The sequence below is a fragment of the Phascolarctos cinereus genome, unplaced genomic scaffold, assembly GCF_003287225.1.
Source record: "Phascolarctos cinereus isolate Bilbo 61053 unplaced genomic scaffold, phaCin_HiC Scaffold_9;HRSCAF=440, whole genome shotgun sequence".
Taxonomy (NCBI): domain Eukaryota; kingdom Metazoa; phylum Chordata; class Mammalia; order Diprotodontia; family Phascolarctidae; genus Phascolarctos; species Phascolarctos cinereus.
In genome coordinates this window covers 253,140,047-253,158,218 of record NW_027556402.1, presented here as the reverse complement: position 1 = coordinate 253,158,218, position 18,172 = coordinate 253,140,047, and the positions used below count along the sequence as shown (strand labels likewise).

At 60.2% G+C, this 18,172-nt stretch overlaps 3 protein-coding genes across 8 annotated transcripts in view; 1 reads left to right on the top strand and 2 right to left on the bottom strand.

The window, feature by feature from the left end:
* Nucleotides 1–1,649: 1,649 nt before the first annotated feature.
* FEN1 (flap structure-specific endonuclease 1) lies at nt 1,650–4,982 on the bottom strand. 2 transcript variants are annotated; one of them, XM_020968337.2, is made up of 2 exons: nt 4,867–4,982; nt 1,650–2,808 (listed from the first exon to the last, which is right to left on the bottom strand). In XM_020968337.2, the coding sequence occupies exon 2, from the start codon at nt 2,790–2,792 to the stop codon at nt 1,668–1,670; it is 1,125 nt and encodes a 374-aa protein (XP_020823996.1). In that variant the 5' UTR covers nt 2,793–2,808; nt 4,867–4,982; the 3' UTR covers nt 1,650–1,667. The 2 variants fall into 2 exon arrangements, with proteins under 2 accessions (XP_020823996.1, XP_078004232.1); XM_078148106.1 differs by lacking the exon at nt 4,867–4,982 and adding an exon at nt 4,603–4,809.
* Nucleotides 4,983–5,088: 106 nt separating this feature from the next.
* TMEM258 (transmembrane protein 258) lies at nt 5,089–6,797 on the top strand. Its single transcript, XM_020968339.2, has 4 exons — nt 5,089–5,197; nt 5,896–6,005; nt 6,129–6,265; nt 6,674–6,797. Exons 1-3 carry the CDS (start codon nt 5,195–5,197, stop codon nt 6,253–6,255), a joined length of 240 nt encoding a protein of 79 aa, XP_020823998.1. The 5' UTR covers nt 5,089–5,194; the 3' UTR covers nt 6,256–6,265; nt 6,674–6,797.
* Nucleotides 6,798–9,733: 2,936 nt separating this feature from the next.
* MYRF (myelin regulatory factor) overlaps nt 9,734–18,172 on the bottom strand; it is a 53,673-nt gene continuing 45,234 nt past the window's right edge. For 4 of the 5 annotated variants that reach the window (XM_020968253.2, XM_078148123.1, XM_078148124.1 and 1 more), the window contains 10 exons: nt 17,847–17,915; nt 17,266–17,346; nt 16,800–16,885; nt 16,178–16,333; nt 15,833–16,084; nt 15,527–15,614; nt 15,322–15,396; nt 15,096–15,201; nt 12,200–12,274; nt 9,734–11,908 (listed from right to left, as the gene is read on the bottom strand). In XM_020968253.2, the coding sequence (XP_020823912.1) occupies nt 11,828–11,908; nt 12,200–12,274; nt 15,096–15,201; nt 15,322–15,396; nt 15,527–15,614; nt 15,833–16,084; nt 16,178–16,333; nt 16,800–16,885; nt 17,266–17,346; nt 17,847–17,915 (1,069 nt within the window). In that variant the 3' untranslated portion in view covers nt 9,734–11,827. The remainder of the gene's footprint in view (nt 11,909–12,199; nt 12,275–15,095; nt 15,202–15,321; nt 15,397–15,526; nt 15,615–15,832; nt 16,085–16,177; nt 16,334–16,799; nt 16,886–17,265; nt 17,347–17,846; nt 17,916–18,172) is intronic. The other variant, XM_020968255.2, reaches the window with a different exon arrangement.

Sequence of the window (18,172 nt, the reverse complement as noted above, 5' to 3'; positions counted from 1 at the left end):
CTCCTGACGTCTCTGAACGCGCCAAGTTCTGGGCAGCAGCAGTGGCCCGTGACAAGCGGGGGCCGGAGGGTGGGAAGTGGCCAGTCACCCGGGAATTCTTCAGCTGTTCTCCAAGTTCTCCTTGACCTCCTTTTCCCTCCCCCTCAGGCTCCCCCACCCCCACTCTGTCCTTGTACTCCCAGCCAGGCTTCCTTGTGCCCTCTAATTTTGGGTTGGCTTTTAAGATTTTCCAGCCTGAACGGGAAACTTGAGCCTTCTTAGCCTTACTAAGCTTAATGCTACTTGGAATGCATAAAACTCTCAGGCCTGGCTGCCAAGCAGGCTCCCCCCGGCTGCCCGGTGAACACTTAGCTCTGTCTGCACCACACTGTTCTGAAGTTTGTTCCCTCATCAAATGCTAGGCAGAGGCAGCCTGAGAACAAGGCGCCCACCAACACAACTGCCCACAAAGGTCACTGCTCTGTAGCACCCCCTTCACCATCAAAATGCCTGCCCCAGGGAGTGGGAAGACTCCCCAGAATCATCTGCGATGCCCGGTCTATCCTCCGAGGCTACACAGGCCTCTCCATGTCCTGGGGACCTGCTTGGGGTTCACTGGCTTCTGCCACCCAGTCGGATTTAATCCTTCACAGGCAGGCCTTTCTCTGCCAGCTGCCAATGGCCCCCGGACATCTCCCAGGCACACCACAAATGTGATGTGAATGCTGAAAACTGGGTGAGGCTCGGGCAAGTCATCGCTGCCCCACCCCCAGCTTAATCATGCCACCCTGCCTCACAAGTACCAAACTGCCTAAATCCCAGGCCTAAAATCAGCTCGAATGTGACGCCACCCCCACAGCCACACACGGTTTAGGAACAGAATCTGGGAGGCCGCCTCCCCCCCCCCCAATTTAACACCCTGGTGGCCGAGGACTGGTAAGGCTGGTTTGCTTTCTCCTAGGATAAAACCTGGGCTTTATTTACAGGGGGTTACCCCCTTGGAAGGCAAGATCTCAGCCCCCTTCAGAGAAAGGACAGAAATCATAACCTCTGCTCCCACCTTAGGTTGAGTACAAAAATCAGGGATGTGACAACTTTCTTAATTCCTTGGTCAAACTGGGGCTAGAAAAATAACTAGACCCACGAGACATCCCCTCCCCCCACCCCCCAATTCCCAGCAGGCCAGGGCAGACGTTCTCTCAAGGCCTTCAGGCACGAGGGAGGGGCCGCCGGGGCTGTTTCATAGGGGATGGCGCCACCTCGTGGCCACTCCTCAGCATCCCTCGCTAACCCCGGCCAGGCTTGCTGAAAGGCTTTCAAAGACGTCCCTTGTACCATCTGACAATTTTATTAACTTTTTCTAAGAAGCTTAAGCAGACATGAAAACCATCTTGTCCCGAGGACCCGGGTTGGGGGGGGGGGATTCTCGGGCCAGGAGAACAAGAACAAATACAAATATGGAGGTTTCTGCCGCCTCCCACATTTCCAGGGATGGGGGCACTTTCGAATCCCCTGGGTAGGCCTGAGTGCCTGGCATCAGGCCCAATGCCAAGCTAGGGCCAGGAGCCGGAGAGCCGGCCCTGGCTGCCTCCTCCCCCCACCCCCAGACAGACACCCGCACCTCGGCGGAGGAAACGGCGCCCCCAGCCCCCACCACGAGACCCCCAAAGGAGGAGGAGAGCAGGGCTTTATTTCCCCTTCTTGAGCTTCGCTTTCTTCTTGACAGCCCCCTTGGGCTCCGGCCCCTTGCGCTTGGCCGACGTGAGACAGCCCGTGACCTTGAAGAAGTCGTCCAGCCGGCCCTGCGTGCTGCCCCGGCGGCTCTTGCTCAGCCGCCTGACCCCGCCGCGGACGCGCTCCTCGTTGAACTGCTTCTCGCCGCACATGAACCGGACCAGGCCCTCCTCGTCGGGCTCGCCCCAGCGGAGCTCCACGGCGTCGGGGTCCAGCACGTCGGGCTCCAGGAAGAGGCGCTGGGCCTCCTTGTGCGGCCAGTCGTCGGGCACCGGGTACTTGCTGGGGTCCAGCCGCCGCACGATCTCCTCGATGCTCTTGTGCTGCCGGATGAGGTCCACGGCGCGCTTGGGCCCGATGCCGCGGATGCTCTCGCAGTAGTCGCTGCCCAGCAGGATGCACAGGTCCACAAACTGCTCCTGGGTGAGGCCCAGCTCCTGCAGCACGCGGCCGAGGCGGAACTCCTGGATGGGCAGCTTCTTGGCCTCGCTGGCGGTCAGGTGCCGCATGAGCACGGGGCTGCCGAAGGTCAGGCAGTCCATGTCCTCGGTGGCGGCGGCGTAGACCTTGCCGGCCTTCACCAGGGCGGCGCAGCTGGCCTCGGCCTCGCCGGGCGCCTCCAGGTAGGGGATGCCCATGAGGCGCAGCAGCCGCCTGCACTCCTCGCCGTGCCGCTCGGTGACCTTCACCAGCCGCTTGGCGAACTTCTCCGCCTCCTGCTCGGCGCCCGCCTCCTGCGCCCGCTGCAGCTGCCTCTCGGCCTCGGCCCTCCGCTCGCCGCGCCTGGCCAGCTCGCCCGACTTCAGCTGGGGCGGCTTGCCGTCGAAGACGTACACGGGCTTGATGCCGTTCTCCACCATGCGGATGGTGCGGTAGAACATGCCCACCAGGTGGCTGGTGGCCTCGCCCTCCTCGTTCTGGAGCACGTCACCGCCCTGCCGCACGGCGATCAGGAACTGGTAGATGCTCATGGAAGCGTCCACGGCCACCTTCCGCCCAAAGTAGCTCTTGATGTCGTTCTCCCGGATGGCGCCGGGCGCCACGTCGGCGATCAGCTTGGCCAGGCCGTGGATCCCCATGGCCGGTCGGGGGCACCTACGCGAGGGAGAGAGGGCGGTCAGGACAGACTCCCGGCCCGTTCTCGCCTTTCCCGCCCCGGGGACGCGCCCTCAGCCCCACAGGCGGCCTCCGCAAAGCTTCGCCGACCCTCTGCTTTCCTAAGAGCGCCCAGATCTTACTCTCTCCTCGGCAGGACCTAGCCATTGACGCACAGAGCCTCCGCTCTACTCATCTGTACGTATCTATGTGTTCCTAGGCCGGCCAGGGGGCGCCACAGCGCATGGAGCGCCGTGCCTGGAGTCAGGAAGACTCCTCTTCGCGAGTTCAAATCTGGCCTGAGACACTCGCTAGCTGTGTGACCCTGGGCAAGTCACTTCACCCTGTCTGCCTCGGTGTCCTCATCTGTAAGATTAGCTGGAGAAGGAAATGACAAACTGCTCCGGTCTCTCTGCCAGGAGAATCCCAGATGGGGTCACGGAGAGTCACACACGCCTGAAACCGACTGAACGACAATAGATCGGTTTCTAAGTTTTAAAACTCTCTTACGGATTAGATCCGAGGGGGGGCCGGAGCCGGCTCCAACCAGAGACGACTGTTCAGTTTTCAGCCGACTCAGGGAGCTAACACTGGCTTTCGCATTTTCTCATCAAACTGCAGCGCTGAGCTCAAAGGCGGCCAGCTGCGGGGGGGGGCCCTCAGGCCAGTGCGCTGCCTGGCATTTCCCAGCACACCCCGTGTGCCCCCAACCAGCCAGAGAAAAGCTTTCCGCGGGCCCCCGTTTCAAGGACAAACACCTCCTGAGCACCTGAAATTTTTATGGAGCGTCCAAGGAGGCCAAACAGGAAAACAGAGGGAGGGCAGCGGACGCCCCCAAGGAACATTCACAAAGCAGAGGAGGGAACAGGGCCGGCCCACGGGGAGCCTCTGGCCCCCTCCCGGGAGAGACAAGAGGAAGGGGCTGGCGTGGAAAAGACTCACGTGGGTTTCCTAACCTGAGAGAAGGAGGAAAGGAGCTTTGGGGGGTGTGTGTGTGTGTGTGTGTGTGGTGTGTGCATGCGTGTGCATGCGCGTGCATGTGTGTGGTGTGTCTGTGTATCTGTGGTGTGTGCGTGTGTGTGCGCACACAAGGGCTGGTGGGGGGCGGGGCCGTGCCCTTCCCTCCCTCATTCAGCACACACTGGGCGCCTCATTAATAAATCCGCCCTTCTTTCCTTCCCTCCTTCCTTCTTCCTGTTCTTCAGGGTCCCACCTGTAGAGGGTGGGCTGCCTGCCGTCAGAAGAGAATCCCGGGTCCAGAGGGGCCCACTGCCCTCCGACGTCTCCCCCCTCCCCCCCCGGGGCAGCTTCCCCCCCCAGCTGTTTGTCCCCCGCCTCCTTCCTGCTCCTGGGGCTCCCCCCTTTCCTTGGAGTCGCTCCAGCCTGCCTCGCACACACAGCATTTATACAGCGCCTGCTGCATACCTGGCCGTCTTGTTTGCTCCTGGGAAGTCAGTGCGGTTTTCATCCCCGTTTTACAGACGAGGAAACTGAGGCTGGCAGCAGCGAAGTGACTTGCCCAGGGTCACCCCACTACTAAGTGCCTGAGGCTGGATTCGAACCCGATGTCGGCCGCCCCCCCCCGGGGCCAGGCTGGTCCCCCTGACCTCCTCACACCGGGGCCTGGCACGCCCCTGCCCCTTCGTCCCCCTGCCTCATTTCCCCCACTTGTCCCAAGAGGGGGGCGGGAGCCCAACCCGCGGGTAGCAGTTCCTAACGGGCCCAGACACGGCCTCGCCCGGCCGCCTGCCTCAGTTTGCTCCTCCGTAAAATGGGGGCCCTAACAAAACTCACCTCCGGGGCGGTTGGAGGGGTCACCCGATCCTGGGACGTGGTAGGCGCTCAATAAATGCCTATTCCCTTCCCTAGGGCCCACGGGCCAGCACACAGCAGGTGCTTAATAAATGCTTGCTTGCTTCCAGGGTCCCCTCTCATTTGTACCAAGAGGGGGAGGGGAGGCTTTCACTTGTGCAGGAGATGGGGGGCCCCACGGGGCACTCGTCCCCCCTCCCGCGGCCTCAGTATCCCCCCCCCACCCCGCGCGCTGCGGTCACTCACCGAGACGTCCGTTAGGGTCGCGGGGCTGCGCGCGCGCTCTCACCCCTCCTCAGCTCCGAGACGGCGGCCGCCGGCGCCTTCCAAAGCCCGCGCTCCCGTCACGTGGCCCTCCCGCCGCGCGCGGCATGCCGGGACTGGTAGTCCAGGCTGGTGATGCCTCGCTCCGGGGGGCGGGCCCGTTGGACTACGAGGCCCGTGATGCTCCGCGCGGGCGCCGGCACAGGAGCCTCTTCCGCTTCCGCTCCCGTTTCCGGCGGAGCAGTTCCTGCCTCGGCAGACGTGGCCTTCCGGTCCTGGAGTCCCGGCGGAGACCCCGGCTGCCGACGGGATGGTGAGAGGGGCCGCGGGAAGGGACGCGGGGAGACCCCGGTCCAGCTGCGGGTGGAGGGCGCAGCCGCCGCCTGCAGCCCGCCCGGTCCGCGCTTTACAGGCCGGGAAACTGAGGCCTGCCAAGCGTCGGGTGACGTCGCTTGGCTTCTCTGTGCCTCAGTTTCCCCACCTCGGAAAACGAGGGATTGGATTCCTCACCGTTCTTTAACCGCGGCTTCCGAGATTCCCCGCCCCGCCCCCCCCCCGGCTGGCATTGTTAGGGTCCCCATTTCACAGATGGGGAAACTGAGGCAGACGCGTCCGGGGTCACCCAGCTAGGGAGTGCCTTAGGCCGGCTTGAACTCAGAACTTCCCCGCTCCAGCCCTGGGGAGCGGCCCTCCCCACAAGCCCCTACAGCTGCTCTGCCCGGCAAGACCCTCGCTCCCTCCGAGCCTCAGTTTCCCCATCTGTAGAACGCGGGTGACAACCGTCACAGCTGCTTCCCAGGGCCGTGGTCGAGCTCCCAGGAGAGGACGACTTTGCAAACAGTAGGCGCCCCCTAGATGTTTATTCTCCGCGCCAGCATTGCTCGGCCACCGTCCTCGGGGCCTCGGGGGGCCCGGGCCCACCCCGGGCCCGGCAGGAGCCCGTGACACGTGACACCACAAGCTTTCGGGGGTCGGTATGCAGTAAGCGCCTAATCAGCGCTGTTTCCCCAGGAGCTGGAGGCCATGAGCAGATACACGAGTCCGGTGAACCCGGCCGTGTTCCCGCATCTCACCGTGGTGCTGCTGGCCATCGGCATGTTCTTCACGGCCTGGTTCTTCGTGTATCCTGCCCGGGGCGGGGGGGGGGGGGGGGGGCGGGGGAGGAGCAGAGGGAGGGCTGCGGGGGAGGGGAGCCTGCCCTCCTCGCTGCCCCCAGAGTCGGAGCCTCCTTAACAGCCGCCCAGCTATGAGGTCACCTCCACCAAGTACACCCGTGATATCTACAAGGAGCTGCTCATCTCCCTCGTGGCCTCGCTCTTCATGGGCTTCGGGGTCCTCTTCCTGCTGCTCTGGGTCGGCATATATGTGTGAGGGGCTTATGGTAAGAGCGCTCCCCACTCTTGTGTTTGCTCAGACTGTGCCTTGGTTTCCCCAGATGTAAAAACAGGAGGGTTTGGATTCTGTGGCCTTTAAATCTCTGACCCTGCGATGAGCTGACTCCAGGGAGGGTGGTGGGCCAGGCGTGAAGCACACCTGAGTTTTCTCCTTGGCCCCGACAGGGACTCTGGTCAGCACTGGTCACCTGTGTCCCGGTTTCTGTGGGCTCCAGGACTTAGCACAAGTCATTTCTCCCACAGCTGGCCCGAAGGGGGCCGGGGGCAGATCCTACATCCAGGGACCTCGGCTCTAGTCAGGATGCTGGAGGGCTCCGGGGGGCGGGGCGCGGGATGAGGAATAGAAGGGAACGGAAAGGCCTGGGGTCTTACTCATTGGCTTCTTTTCCTTTCAGGTTCTGTCTGCATGAAATCACTGGTGTCCTGCCTTTTGTTTCCCTGACAATTTTTGTACTGTTGCTAAACACACATTTCCACTGACTTCTAATAAACGGAGGCGTGTTTGCCTTTGTAAATAAAGCAAGGCTGGCCAGATCTCCGTGCTTGTGGGGAAGCCCCTGTCGAACCCCCAGAGGGCTGGTAGCCCGGTGAATGATGGCATTGCCACCCCAGTTACCCATGTGCCCACAGCAAGTACAAAACAGGAGGGGGACCTCCCCCCCGGGTGCCTCTGCCCCCTGTGGGGATACAGCATGCCCTGGGGGACTGCAGACAGGCGGACCATTGGCCTAAACTGAAGAAGGATGTGGTAAGCTCTTGTTCCAGATTGTCACAGGAAAGAGGTGGTTAGTGAGCGTGACCACACAGAGCCCCTGGTGCTGGCAGGGCCAGCTCAGGCCAGCCTACGAGAAGGGGTCACTAGGCTGGCAGCAGTGGCAGCGCCATCAGACCCATTTATGTCAGTCATGGGCCACATCTGTCTTGCTCTTCTAGCCAGGACAGAGACTCAGCCTGGGCGAAGGGATTGTTGGGCGCCATCGCGCTTAGTTAGATGACCAGACCCGAAGAGTGCTCGGGGATTCTGCTCTGAGGAGGCGCCGTGAAGGAGGGGGTGCCCAGGGTTGGAGGACAGCACAGTTAGAGACTTATCAGATGGAGAGGAGACGAAGGTGGCATGCAGACGACTGCATAGCCTAGCCCAGGGCTTTATCTAGCTGTGTGGCCCTGGGCAGGTCATTGCATCAGTTTGCTTCAGTTTCCTCTACTGCAAAATGGGGATGATGATAGCACTTCTTCCCAGGCTGTTGTGAGATCATTAGAAAGCACTTAGTAGGCGCTATGTAAATGTTAGCTGTAATAATAATGTTTGTGAATCCAGGAACCCTTGGGCAGGAAGTCTGGGGAAGCCCAGGGACCCTGCTCAGAGTCAGGTGACAGGCATACAACAAAACACGGACTACCGAGAATGAGAAAGGGAATCAAATGTCAGGAGATGCAGGGATCGAAATTTTTTTAAAAATAAGTCCGGGAAATGCTCTCCACATCCAAAGAAAACTGTGGAGTTTGAATACAGATCGAAGCAGACCATTTGCTGTTTTTTTTCTTCGGTTTGGTTTCCTCTTTCTTGTGGCTCCTCTAATTCTTCCTTACATCCTGACTAATGTGAAAACGTTTAATAGGAATGTATATGGAGAGCCTGTATTAGATTGCCCGCTGTCTTGGGGAGGGAGGGGAGAAAAATTTTAAATTCAAAAGCTTATGGAAGTGATTGTTGATATAATAAATTAATAAAAAATTAAAAAAAAAATTCAGGGACCCCCTCGTCCAGGCCCCGGGGGCAGCTCCCCAAAGACAGTATCGAGAGGGGTCAGTCTGCTTCAGAAAGTGGGCTTCACAGGCTTGGCGGGGCTGGGTTGGGGGGCACAGTTTGAAAAGCTCTGGGTGTTGTGGTGCGTTTGAAGCCCAGGAGTCAGCAGCCTGGTATGGCATCAGGCCTGGGGCTGCATTGAGGGTCTAGGGGTCCAAGAGTGCAGCCTACAGAGGGAATCGTCCCATTTACATGCCTGCCTCGGTTGGACCACGAGGGGGCGCCACGGTTAAGGACGTGGATAAACCAATTGTCCGTGTCGGGTTCCATTATCGCCTCCGTAGGCTACTGACGTCTCCCTGGCAGGTGCAGAATTCATCATCCCTGCTAAGCTCCTGCTCTGCCGAAGTCCCCATTTCTGCCTGCAGGTCACTTGGGTTTGAGGCCTGAGTGTTCCTCGCTCCTTCACCTCTTTGACCCTCATACAGTCAGTGACTAAAATCTCGATTCGCACCCTGCTCCTCTTCATTCATGAGGCTACCACCCTGGGTATGGCCCACATCACCTCCCACCCAGGCAGTTGTAATTGTCCCCCAGGTCTGCCGGCCTGCAGCCTTACCTTCTCTAGTCTGTCATGTCACCCCTAACACACTCATCCGACCACACGTCTCTTGCTCAAGAACCTTCCATGGCTCCCTGCTGCCCCCAGGATAAATCCTTTTTAGCCTAGGGATGCTGCTGTGACCTGCCTTCCCAGGCTTACTTCATTTACACTGTTCTCCTTTGCCCACCCTGTGTTTCAGCTAAACTGGACTTCTCCCCCCTTCCCCGTATCCTACTGCCTCTCCATGCATTCTGTGGCTTAGGCCTGTGCCTGGAATGAACTTCCTCCTTGCTCTGTGTGAGGCTGCCATGTGACAGCCCCCAAAGGACCCTCTGTTTGATGATATTCTGTGCCCTAGTTAGACCACTCACACCTGGCTTCAGTTGTCGGCACCACTTCTGAGGAAGGACCTTGATAATCTGTACAGTGCCCAGAGGAGGGCAGCCACTTTTGGGAAAGGCCTCAGCCTCATGCCGGAGTCGTCTGAAGGAGCTGGAGATGATGTCATCGGTCCAGTCCACAGAAGAGACTGGGGGAGTATCTGAAGGACAGCCCCCAGGAAGAGAGGCTAGAAAGGGCAGGGTCACAAAAATGATGCGGAAGAACGGGCTGCCCTTGGAGGGCCTTGCTGGGGGTCTTCAGAAAGCAGCTCAGTGGCCACGGATCGGGGACTGTCCCTCGGATGCCGGGCTGTGTGGTCCTTTCTACCTGACCTGGGACTCTTGAAATCACAGGGTCGCATTTTAAGGTCAGCTGGACAATGCCCGGCTGCAGGTGGGCCCTCTTCATGTCTTCCCGCAGCACTTTGGGGGGGGGGTCCCGTGACCTTCTATTATACTGACTACCCTCCCACTCCCCACAGACTAGAGGATCCGCAAAGGCGGGGTCTTTCCTCTTCATTGCCATCTCTATCCCTTACCTAATGGGTAACAAGTATTTATTTAATAGATGTCTGGTTGATTGGATTGAGTTCCAGCCCTGACCCACCAGGAACAAGGCCTCTCCTCCCCTGGGGCTCTACTGGATGAGATGATAATCTCTGGCAAGGCAGATGAGGAGGGGTCACCCAGTGGGCTTCACGAAGAGCTGAGGCGCAAGCTTGGATACAAAGCAGTATTTATAGATTTATTTATATATGTATATCTGCCTCCGGAAAAAAGGACGGTCTAGCTGGGGAAGCCAACAGAAACCGAGTGAGAGGGGGCACTCCCGTCCCACCGTCAGACTTAGCACAATATAAATATGAAGCGAACGAGGGGAGGGTGTGGGCACAGGACGGTTAACACGGGCCAGGTGGGCATGGCCGGAGGCCTGCGGGGGTGGGGGGGTGAGAGCAAGCAGACAGTTAGTGCCGAGGGGTCCTATTTACAGCAGGGTGGGGGGATGGGGAAGTAGCTAAAGAAACAAGATGCGGGTGTCAGGCTGGCTTCTGATGCCCATGGCTGGCAAGGGTGGGGTTCTTCTGGGCCTACCAGCACCAGAATAGGGGGCTCTCCCCCCTTGGGAATAAGGCAACTTTGGTCCAAAATTAACACCCCCTCGGGACTTCCTCTGTGCCCCAGGCCTGGGTCGTCCCCCCACACCCACCCCAGAGCCTGCTGCTGACCGAGGCAAAGCAGCATCTCCCTCCTGGGGGGCAGAGGAGAGACCCCTCCCGATGCAGGATGGGAAATTCTTAGCACTAGGGAAATGGTTTTAAGGCACCAAACAGGGCTGCCCCCCAATAAGAGGGACGGAGGGAAGGCAGGTGATTTCCTACAGGGAGGGTAACTTCAATCCTATGCCAGGAGACACTAGCCTGGCCCCTGGGGACTAGAAGTCCTTGCTGATACCTGCCTCCCTCACATGCCCCCAAACTTCACCCACCCCTGGGCTAAGCGCTTTGAGATCCCTAAGCGCAAAGGCATTCTTGAGAAACATCACCTGCTGCGAAATCCTCCAGGTAACCGAGTGTGAGGCATTTGGAGGAGGGGCCAAGGCCAGACCCCGACCCAGTGGCCCAGGAGCCCGGGAAGGAGAACGGGGTGCTGTGTTCCTTTCCCTCCTGTTTACAATAAGGGCAGTGGGGGCCCCTCCCAGTATGGAGGGAAGCATTGTAGCAGCCACGTGCCCCCCACCTCTGGCCTTGGGGATCTTGGGCAAGATGGCCAGTAGCTCGGGGGAGAGAAGGGTCCCGAGGGCAGGGGGCTGAGGACAGCTTTGGCAGTGAAAGGCTTTAGGCCGGGCAGAGCTTGGGACACATGGCCCTGATGGACACAGGGCCCTGGGGGGTCTTCCTGCTTTCTCACGCCCAGGTCTGCCCTAGTCCAGGTGCATTTGAGAAATCAGCTCCCAACAGCGTTAACAGAACGAACAGGTAACTGCACCCCAGGGCTGCAGCCGTCCTTCCCGCTCCCCCATCCCACCCTCCTCATCTGCTACACAGAAACTCGCCGGACCACAGCAGTGACCAACGAGTGGGCTCAGATATGGCCAGGTCAAGTCCTCACGTCCAACTGGAGGATTCCCAGGCACGCTCCCTCCTCTTCCTCCCCCTCTCGACCTTAACTCTCGCTGCTTAACACCTGGCGGGAAGGACGAGGGGGTGAAAGCAGCTCGTCCTGGGGTGACCCATCCTGGGGTTCAGCTCCGGAAGGCCAGGCTTCCTGACAGCCAAGAAACCCCTTTCAGGCTTAAAGCTCGGTCATCTGCCCTAGATGTAACAGGGGAACCCCGATAATGTCCTGACCCCAGCCCTGTCCTGCAAGGACTCTGGACCAATGCCAGGTCATCTGGGGTGGGATGGGGGGAGGGTCAGAAAAGTGAGGCCCCCCTGACGGTCACATCCAGACTGCCAGCATGAACTGATCCACCCCTGGGTAAGTCTGCTGGCAGCGGGCAGGCCAGAGGGCACTAGGCCCTTCTCTGGGATGGCAGCGGGGTCACATGGGCTTCAGGGACAGTAACTCCAGTGTATGGACGTTCAGTTTCTCCAGCCCAGCTTTAGTCTGCAGCAGGAATTCCAGTGTGTGCCCTGAAACCTACAGTGTGAGACAGGCTGAGCGCACAGCAGCCCCAAGGGGTGGGGGCGGGTGCAGGGTCACACCCCCCCACCCCGCTCCAGTGTAACACGGTCACATCCAGTGTGGGAAAGGAGAAGCTGCCTCGAGGGGCCCCGGGGTCCTCGGGCTGGGGGCGCCTCAGGGCACGGGGGCCAGCTCAGTCACACAGGCGGTAGAAGTGGAAGAAATAGTCTGTGACGGCCTGGGTGGGCACCTCCGAGCTGCAGTTGGCCTGACCCTGGGGAGGAAGGGCAGGGGGACAGGGCTGAACTCATCTTCTTGCAGACCGCCCGGCTCCCTCCTGGCCGGGCTGGCCCCCCAGCCGGCACTACGGGCCTTCTGCCCCGCCATTCCCTGGCACCATTTTAGCAACATTCAGCTTGAGTATCAATTAAGTGCCTGCTGTCTGCCAAGGCCTGGCTGAAGCCCTTTTTGAAATGCGGGGGGGCTCTTGTGAGCCTTGGAGTTTGGATAACTCCCCCTCCCCCTCCTATTTGTGTCTGGGCTTGGGGAGGGGGCCGATACTCACCAGCAGGGCTACTCGGAAATGGTACGCAAAGTCCTGGAAGGACAAGATGGCCATGGGCCACTGGTGGGAGGTGCCCTGGGGAGAAGGGGTAGAGAGAGTGAGGGGCAGCTCTGGAACCCCCAACCCCGGGATCCTGGCCTAACTCCTCACACCTCCAGTCCAGCCACGTCTCTGGAAAGCACATGGGGGACACCGAGGCCTCCCCATACGCCGGAGACTGAGGGAGACCGGGGGCTGGCAGTGACGATGGCAGCCCACCCATCAGGCCAGCATTTATTAAGCACCTACTGTATGCCAGGCACTGGGCTAAATCCTGGGGCCTCAAAGACAAAGAAGGGTCCCTAGAAAGACCTTGGAGGCATCTACACAAGCTGAAGATGATGGCCCACAACATCCCTGCTGTCCTTGGCCCCATTCTGCAGATAAGCAAACGGAGGCTGACAGTCACAGCGCCGGGAAGCAGCGAGGGCAGAATCTGAATCTGGGTGTTCCTGACCCCAAGCCCAGCGCTACACGCTGAGCCGCCCAGCTGCCCCCAAATACAGGGAATCCATACGAACCAAGGGGGATGGGAAGGGAGGACAGGGGGAGCGCCAGGAAAAGGGGGCTCCGTGGAACGCATCCTGGGCATGGGGGACGGCCAGGGCAAAGACGGGGGCGAGGGAAGGAAGGAAAGAGGAACAAGCATTTATTGAGTGCCTACTGTGTGCCAGGCCCTGGGCTAAGTGCAATTATTATATCACTTGATGCTCAGCCGTCTGGGAGGCAGGGGTGTGATCTCTATTTTACAACTGAGGGAACTGAGGCAAAGGTGGAGTCATCTGCCCAAGGCCAGGGCGGCGGCGTAGTAGATAGAGTGCCCAGACCTGGAGTCAGAAGACTCATCTTCCCGAGTTCAAATCCAGCCTCAGACACTTCCCAGCTGTGCGGCCCTGGGCAAGTCACTTCACCCTGTCTGCCTCAGTTTCCTCATCTGTAAGATGAGCTGGAGAAGGCAATGACCGACCAGTCCAGATCTCTGCCAAGAAAACCCCACGTGGGGCCACAATGAGTCGGACATGACGGAAAGGACAAAATAAGGGCACACGGCTAGTAAGGGCCCGAGGCTGGATTTGAATTTGGGTCTTCCTGACTCCAGGCCCGGCGCTCTACCCAGGTCCCCCAGAGGAAATAGGAGATGGAGTGATGTAGGTCAGTCTGGCTGGCTCTCAGCGCAGAAATGGGTCTGTGTTTGAGGCTGAAGGCCATAGGAAATGACCCATCTCTGGCTTCCTGGGTGCCAGCAGCAGAGGGCCCCTGCCTGGGGAGGGAAGGCCGGCCCACTCGCACCTGTCACCTACTAGCTCTTCACAGAGGCCCGACCCTCCACCCTTCTGGCCTAGGACCACCCCCTTCTAGACTCTAAGTCCCCTGAGGGCAGGCACGGCCTCCCAGCCCTTCCCTCAGACAGCACAGGCTAGGACAGAGCCTGACTGGCCGGAGGATGTCCAGAAGACGCCAAAAGGGGGCCAAGGGCCTCGTGTTCAGACCACATGACAGTCAAGGAGAGGAAACAGGGATATTTCACCTGGAGAAGGGAAAATTCACCTCTGGCGGAGAAGGGCCCAACATTCTGGCCACCCAACCACCTGCCCCAGCGGGCAGCTAGGCCCAAGAGCCCCAGGACCCCCAGCCCCGCTCCGGCCGCCCGTCTGGGGCCAGTCTGCTGACCCTGCCCATCTGCAGAGGGCCCAGTGAAGGCAAAGCGTGTCCCCAGAGGCCTCAGACCCATCACACGGCTCCACATTGGGGATCTCTGGTTTGTACAAAGGAAGTGGCATTAAGGAAAATGATGATGACAATGGTAACAGCTGACATTTAGGCAGCACCTGCTACATGCCGGGCATTCTGCACAGCGACCATGAAAGGCGGGCCCTGTCATGATCCCCACGAGGAAACTGAAACAGACAGAGGGTGAGTGACTGGCCCAGGGGCACACAGCCAGGAAGTGTCTAAGGCTGGATTTGAACTCAGATCTTCCTGATCCTGCCAGGTCCGATGCTCTGTCCACTGGGCCGCCTCACCACCCCCTGCTAACCGCCCTATTATCAGAATTGCTGCTGTACCCCTAAGGATGGCTGGGCCCGTCCGTGTGACTTGACGATTTCTGTGCTGTTCTCAGCAGGCATGGTGTGCAGGGCGCTGGGCCTGGAGTCAGGAAGACCCCTCCTCGTGAGTTCAAATCTGGCCTGAGACACTTCCTAGCTGTGTGACCCCGGGCAAGGCACCTAACCCTGTTTGCCTCAGTTTCCTCATCTGTCAAGTGAGCTAGAGAAGGAAATGGCGAACCACTCCACTGTCTTTGCCAAGAAAACCCCCCCAAAAGGGCCTAACCCTAAGAGTCAGAACTGAAAACAACTGAACGCTACCACCTCCTTTAGAATGTGAGCTCCTTGAGGCCTCCTTCTATCCCCAGGGCTTGGCCCAGGGTTCTTCACGTAGTAAGTGCTCGTTCATTCATTCATTCACTCACTCATTCATTCATTCATCAAGCCATTCTGACACACAGACCCCACCTCCCACCTCCAAGTCTTTGCCTAGGCTGTGTCCCTTGCTTGGCAAACGCTCTCACTTCCCCTCCACCTGTTCAATCAATCTCCTGCTTTCTCCTCCTATAAAATGGAATTTCTTGAGGGCAGGGACTGCTTCCTCTTTGCCTCTGTCTCCCTCTGGCTGGGCCCAATGCCCGACACACAGTAGGTGTTTCAGAATGCTTGCCTGCTTTGCCGAGGGACCGAATGACTGAGTTCCTCCTCAGTACTGCAGGGATGGCCACGCTCTCCATCTCGCTTCCCAGGCCTCCCCCAGCCCTGCCCGAGCCCCCTCTGCTCAGGGGGTCCCTGGGGCCGGCCCCTACCTGGGTGTCACTGTGGACCTGGAGGCTGCGGGGGAAGCTGCCCTCCTCACACGGGTTCTCCTGAGACACCAGACTGCAGAATGTCACCGAGACAGGGGAGCTGGAGCTAGGAAGACAGTGGGAGCAGGAGGGGAGGTCGAACCCCGGCCTGATGGGCAGCGGCCTGCCCCTCCCCCTCCCCCTCCATCCTTCTGTTCCTCCCCCTCCCCGGACCCCCAGAACCTACTTCATCTGCAGGGTCAGGCTGAGGTGGAGGGGGGTGTTGCTGCTGATGGGGATGCGGTAGGTGAAGTTCCCTGGCCTGCAGGAAGGACAAATGTTGGCTGGTGCACTATCCCCGCTCACCCCACTCCTCTTCCCAGTCTGGGATGGCCATCCCTCTGGGGGGCCTCAGGCGGTCTGCCCCTCCCTCAGAGAGGCCCTCTGCTCACCTGCAGGCATCACCTGGAGCACAGTACTGGGATGTGATGGGCAGAGAGTTCTCCAGGACCTGGATGGAGCTCAGGGCAGGCCGTGCTCCTGCAGGGACAGAGCAGGAAGGGCCAGGGCCGGCCTCAGGCAACCGGCCAGGGGCAGGGCTGCCAGGCTCTCGGCCCCTCCTCCCCCCCCCCCCCCCCGCTTCCTGGGGTTCGAAGGCCAGCTGAGGATCCCTCCCATCACTGAAACGAGGGATGAGAGGGAAGGAAAACAGGCGGTCAGCTCACTTGACCAAGGGACGCGCCAGCCTGCATCCTTACCCAGCGGGCCGTCGGAGCCGGCCGGTGGGGGTGTGGCAGGGCTGAGCAGGGGGGCCCCGCGGCGGGCACGGGCAGGGATCGACAGGTTGGGGCTGTTCTTGGCCTTGCCCTGCACGCCAGTGAAGGGGGCCGAGGGGCTGGCGGGGGGCTCCAGGCTCTTGGGGGGCTTGACGTGGGCGATCCCGTTGGCTGAAAGGCCCCAAGACTTGGCTCTGATGCTGGTGACCGGCAGCAGCGAGGTCTGGCTTGGGCCTGTGGAGAGGGAGAAGGTGGGCTGAGGGCACCAGGAAGGGACGGGTCGGCCCTGTCCTCCTCCCCCTGCCCCTCCCCCATTTCCAGCCATACCTGAGCGGTTGGCAGTGGGACTGGGGGCAGGGCTCTGGCCAGAGGAGGGGCTCGGGGTGGGCAGGGAGCAGCACACGATGGGACAGGGCGGACTGAGGCACAGGTCCAAGTGACGGACAGCAAGGGCGGGGGCAGTGTCTGGCAGGCCAGCGGCAGCTGTGAGAGGAGGTAGGACAGACGCGAGACGGGTCAGGCTGAGGCACCAGAGTGGTGATAATACCAGCTAACACTTATAGAGCACCTACTGTGTGCCAGGCCTGTGCTAAGCACTTACAAATATCTCACTCCATTCATTCAATAAACATTTATAGAGCACCTACTGTGTGCCAGGCACTGTGCTAAGCACTTACAAATATAATCTCACCTCATTCATTCAATAAACATTTATAGAGCACCTACTGCGTGCCAGGCATTTTGTCTCTTACAACAACCCTGGCAGGCAGGTGCTATTATGATCCCCATGTTTACAGATGAGGAAACTGAGGCAGGCAGCGGTTCAGTGACCAGACCGAGGCTGGATCCGAACTCGAGTCTTCCCGGCGCCAGGCACTCAGCTGTCTAGCCCCCACGTTAACCTGGTCCCTGGCCCCTGAAGTCTCTCCCGCGGGGTGGGGGAACGCACCGGGCTGGGAGGAGGGCTGGGGGCCCGGCGGGCTGCTGGAGGCCGGGGACTGGCGGAGTTGAGTGGTACCGTAGCTCTGACTCGACCTGCCATGGGAACACAGGGGCTGAGCTTGAATGCCCAATGGCAGTAAGAGAGAGAAAAGACGGGACAGACCAAGTTAGGGGAGATCAGGGAAAACAGCAGAGGTCAAGGGGTGATGAGACAGCAGCAGGGGGCCAGAGACATCCAGCCTGGAAGGGACCTTTGAGGCTCCGAATTCAACTCTCTGACTTGATAGCGGAAGGGGGAAGTGGGGGGTGGGGCAGAGTCAGGATCTGAATCCAGAGCTTCGCCCTAGCTGGGCTGGAGAGGAAAAGAAGGGGGTGGGAAACAGGGGCGGGAGGACAGAGGGAGAAGATGGATGAAGGGGTGCCCGGCATGCCAGGGCCGGGGGGATACCACCAAGGCAGGGATGGGCACGTACCATGGACACAGGGCCACACTCCCCCCGGGGTCCCGGGGCCGGAGGAGGGCCAGAAGACAGGAAGTAGACACAGCGAAAGAGCTAAGGACGAGTGGAGGGGGAAGGGGAGGTAGGCCGAGGAGGAGGAGAAACAGGAGACACACATCGGCAAAGGTCCCCAAGAAGGGCTAGGGAGAGAAGAGTCAGAGACACCCTCTCCCCCCGGCCCCCAGGGCCGGGCCCAAAGGAGGCCGGGGGGGGGGGAGGGCCAGAGACAGAATGGAGCCCAGGGCTGCCCTCCCCCCCTCATCAGGGATACTCCCCCTAAGAGATTTGCCAAGGAAAGGCTGGCTGTGGCCCCCTGAGCCCCCCAACCCACACGGTCCCTTCTGCGAAGCTGCCCCTACACGCCCCCTCCTCCACCCCTCCCCCCGGCTTTGTAAGCTTCCTTCAGCAAGCTGGACTGGGGGCCCACCACCCACGCAGGCTTTCCCTCCCCCACATGCCCATCAGCCTACCATCCCTCTCCACCTGCCCCCCAGGTTACCAGCTTAGGGATCAAGGACCTATTGAGAACGGCTTCGGGCCCCAAGGGGACCTACCCATCCACGTTCACTAGATCTTCCTCATTCCGAAGACTCAGCACATACAGTGTAGACATGGATACCACGCTGGCCATCAGAGACAGAGCCATCAGCGGCGGGCTCCTCCCCCCAGCCAGTCCTCCCCTCCCAAAGCAGGAATCCAAGACCCCCGTCCCTTTGTACCCATCCCCCGCCCGGACCCCCGGGCCAGCTAAGGCCGCGATCAGAGGACAACGTCCGCCAGGGAGGACAGCGTGGCCCGGGCCGGGCAGCCACCTGGGGGTGCAGCCGCCCTCAGAAACTCCGGGACGCCGGATCAAAGTCAGGCCCTCCCCCCCAGATCA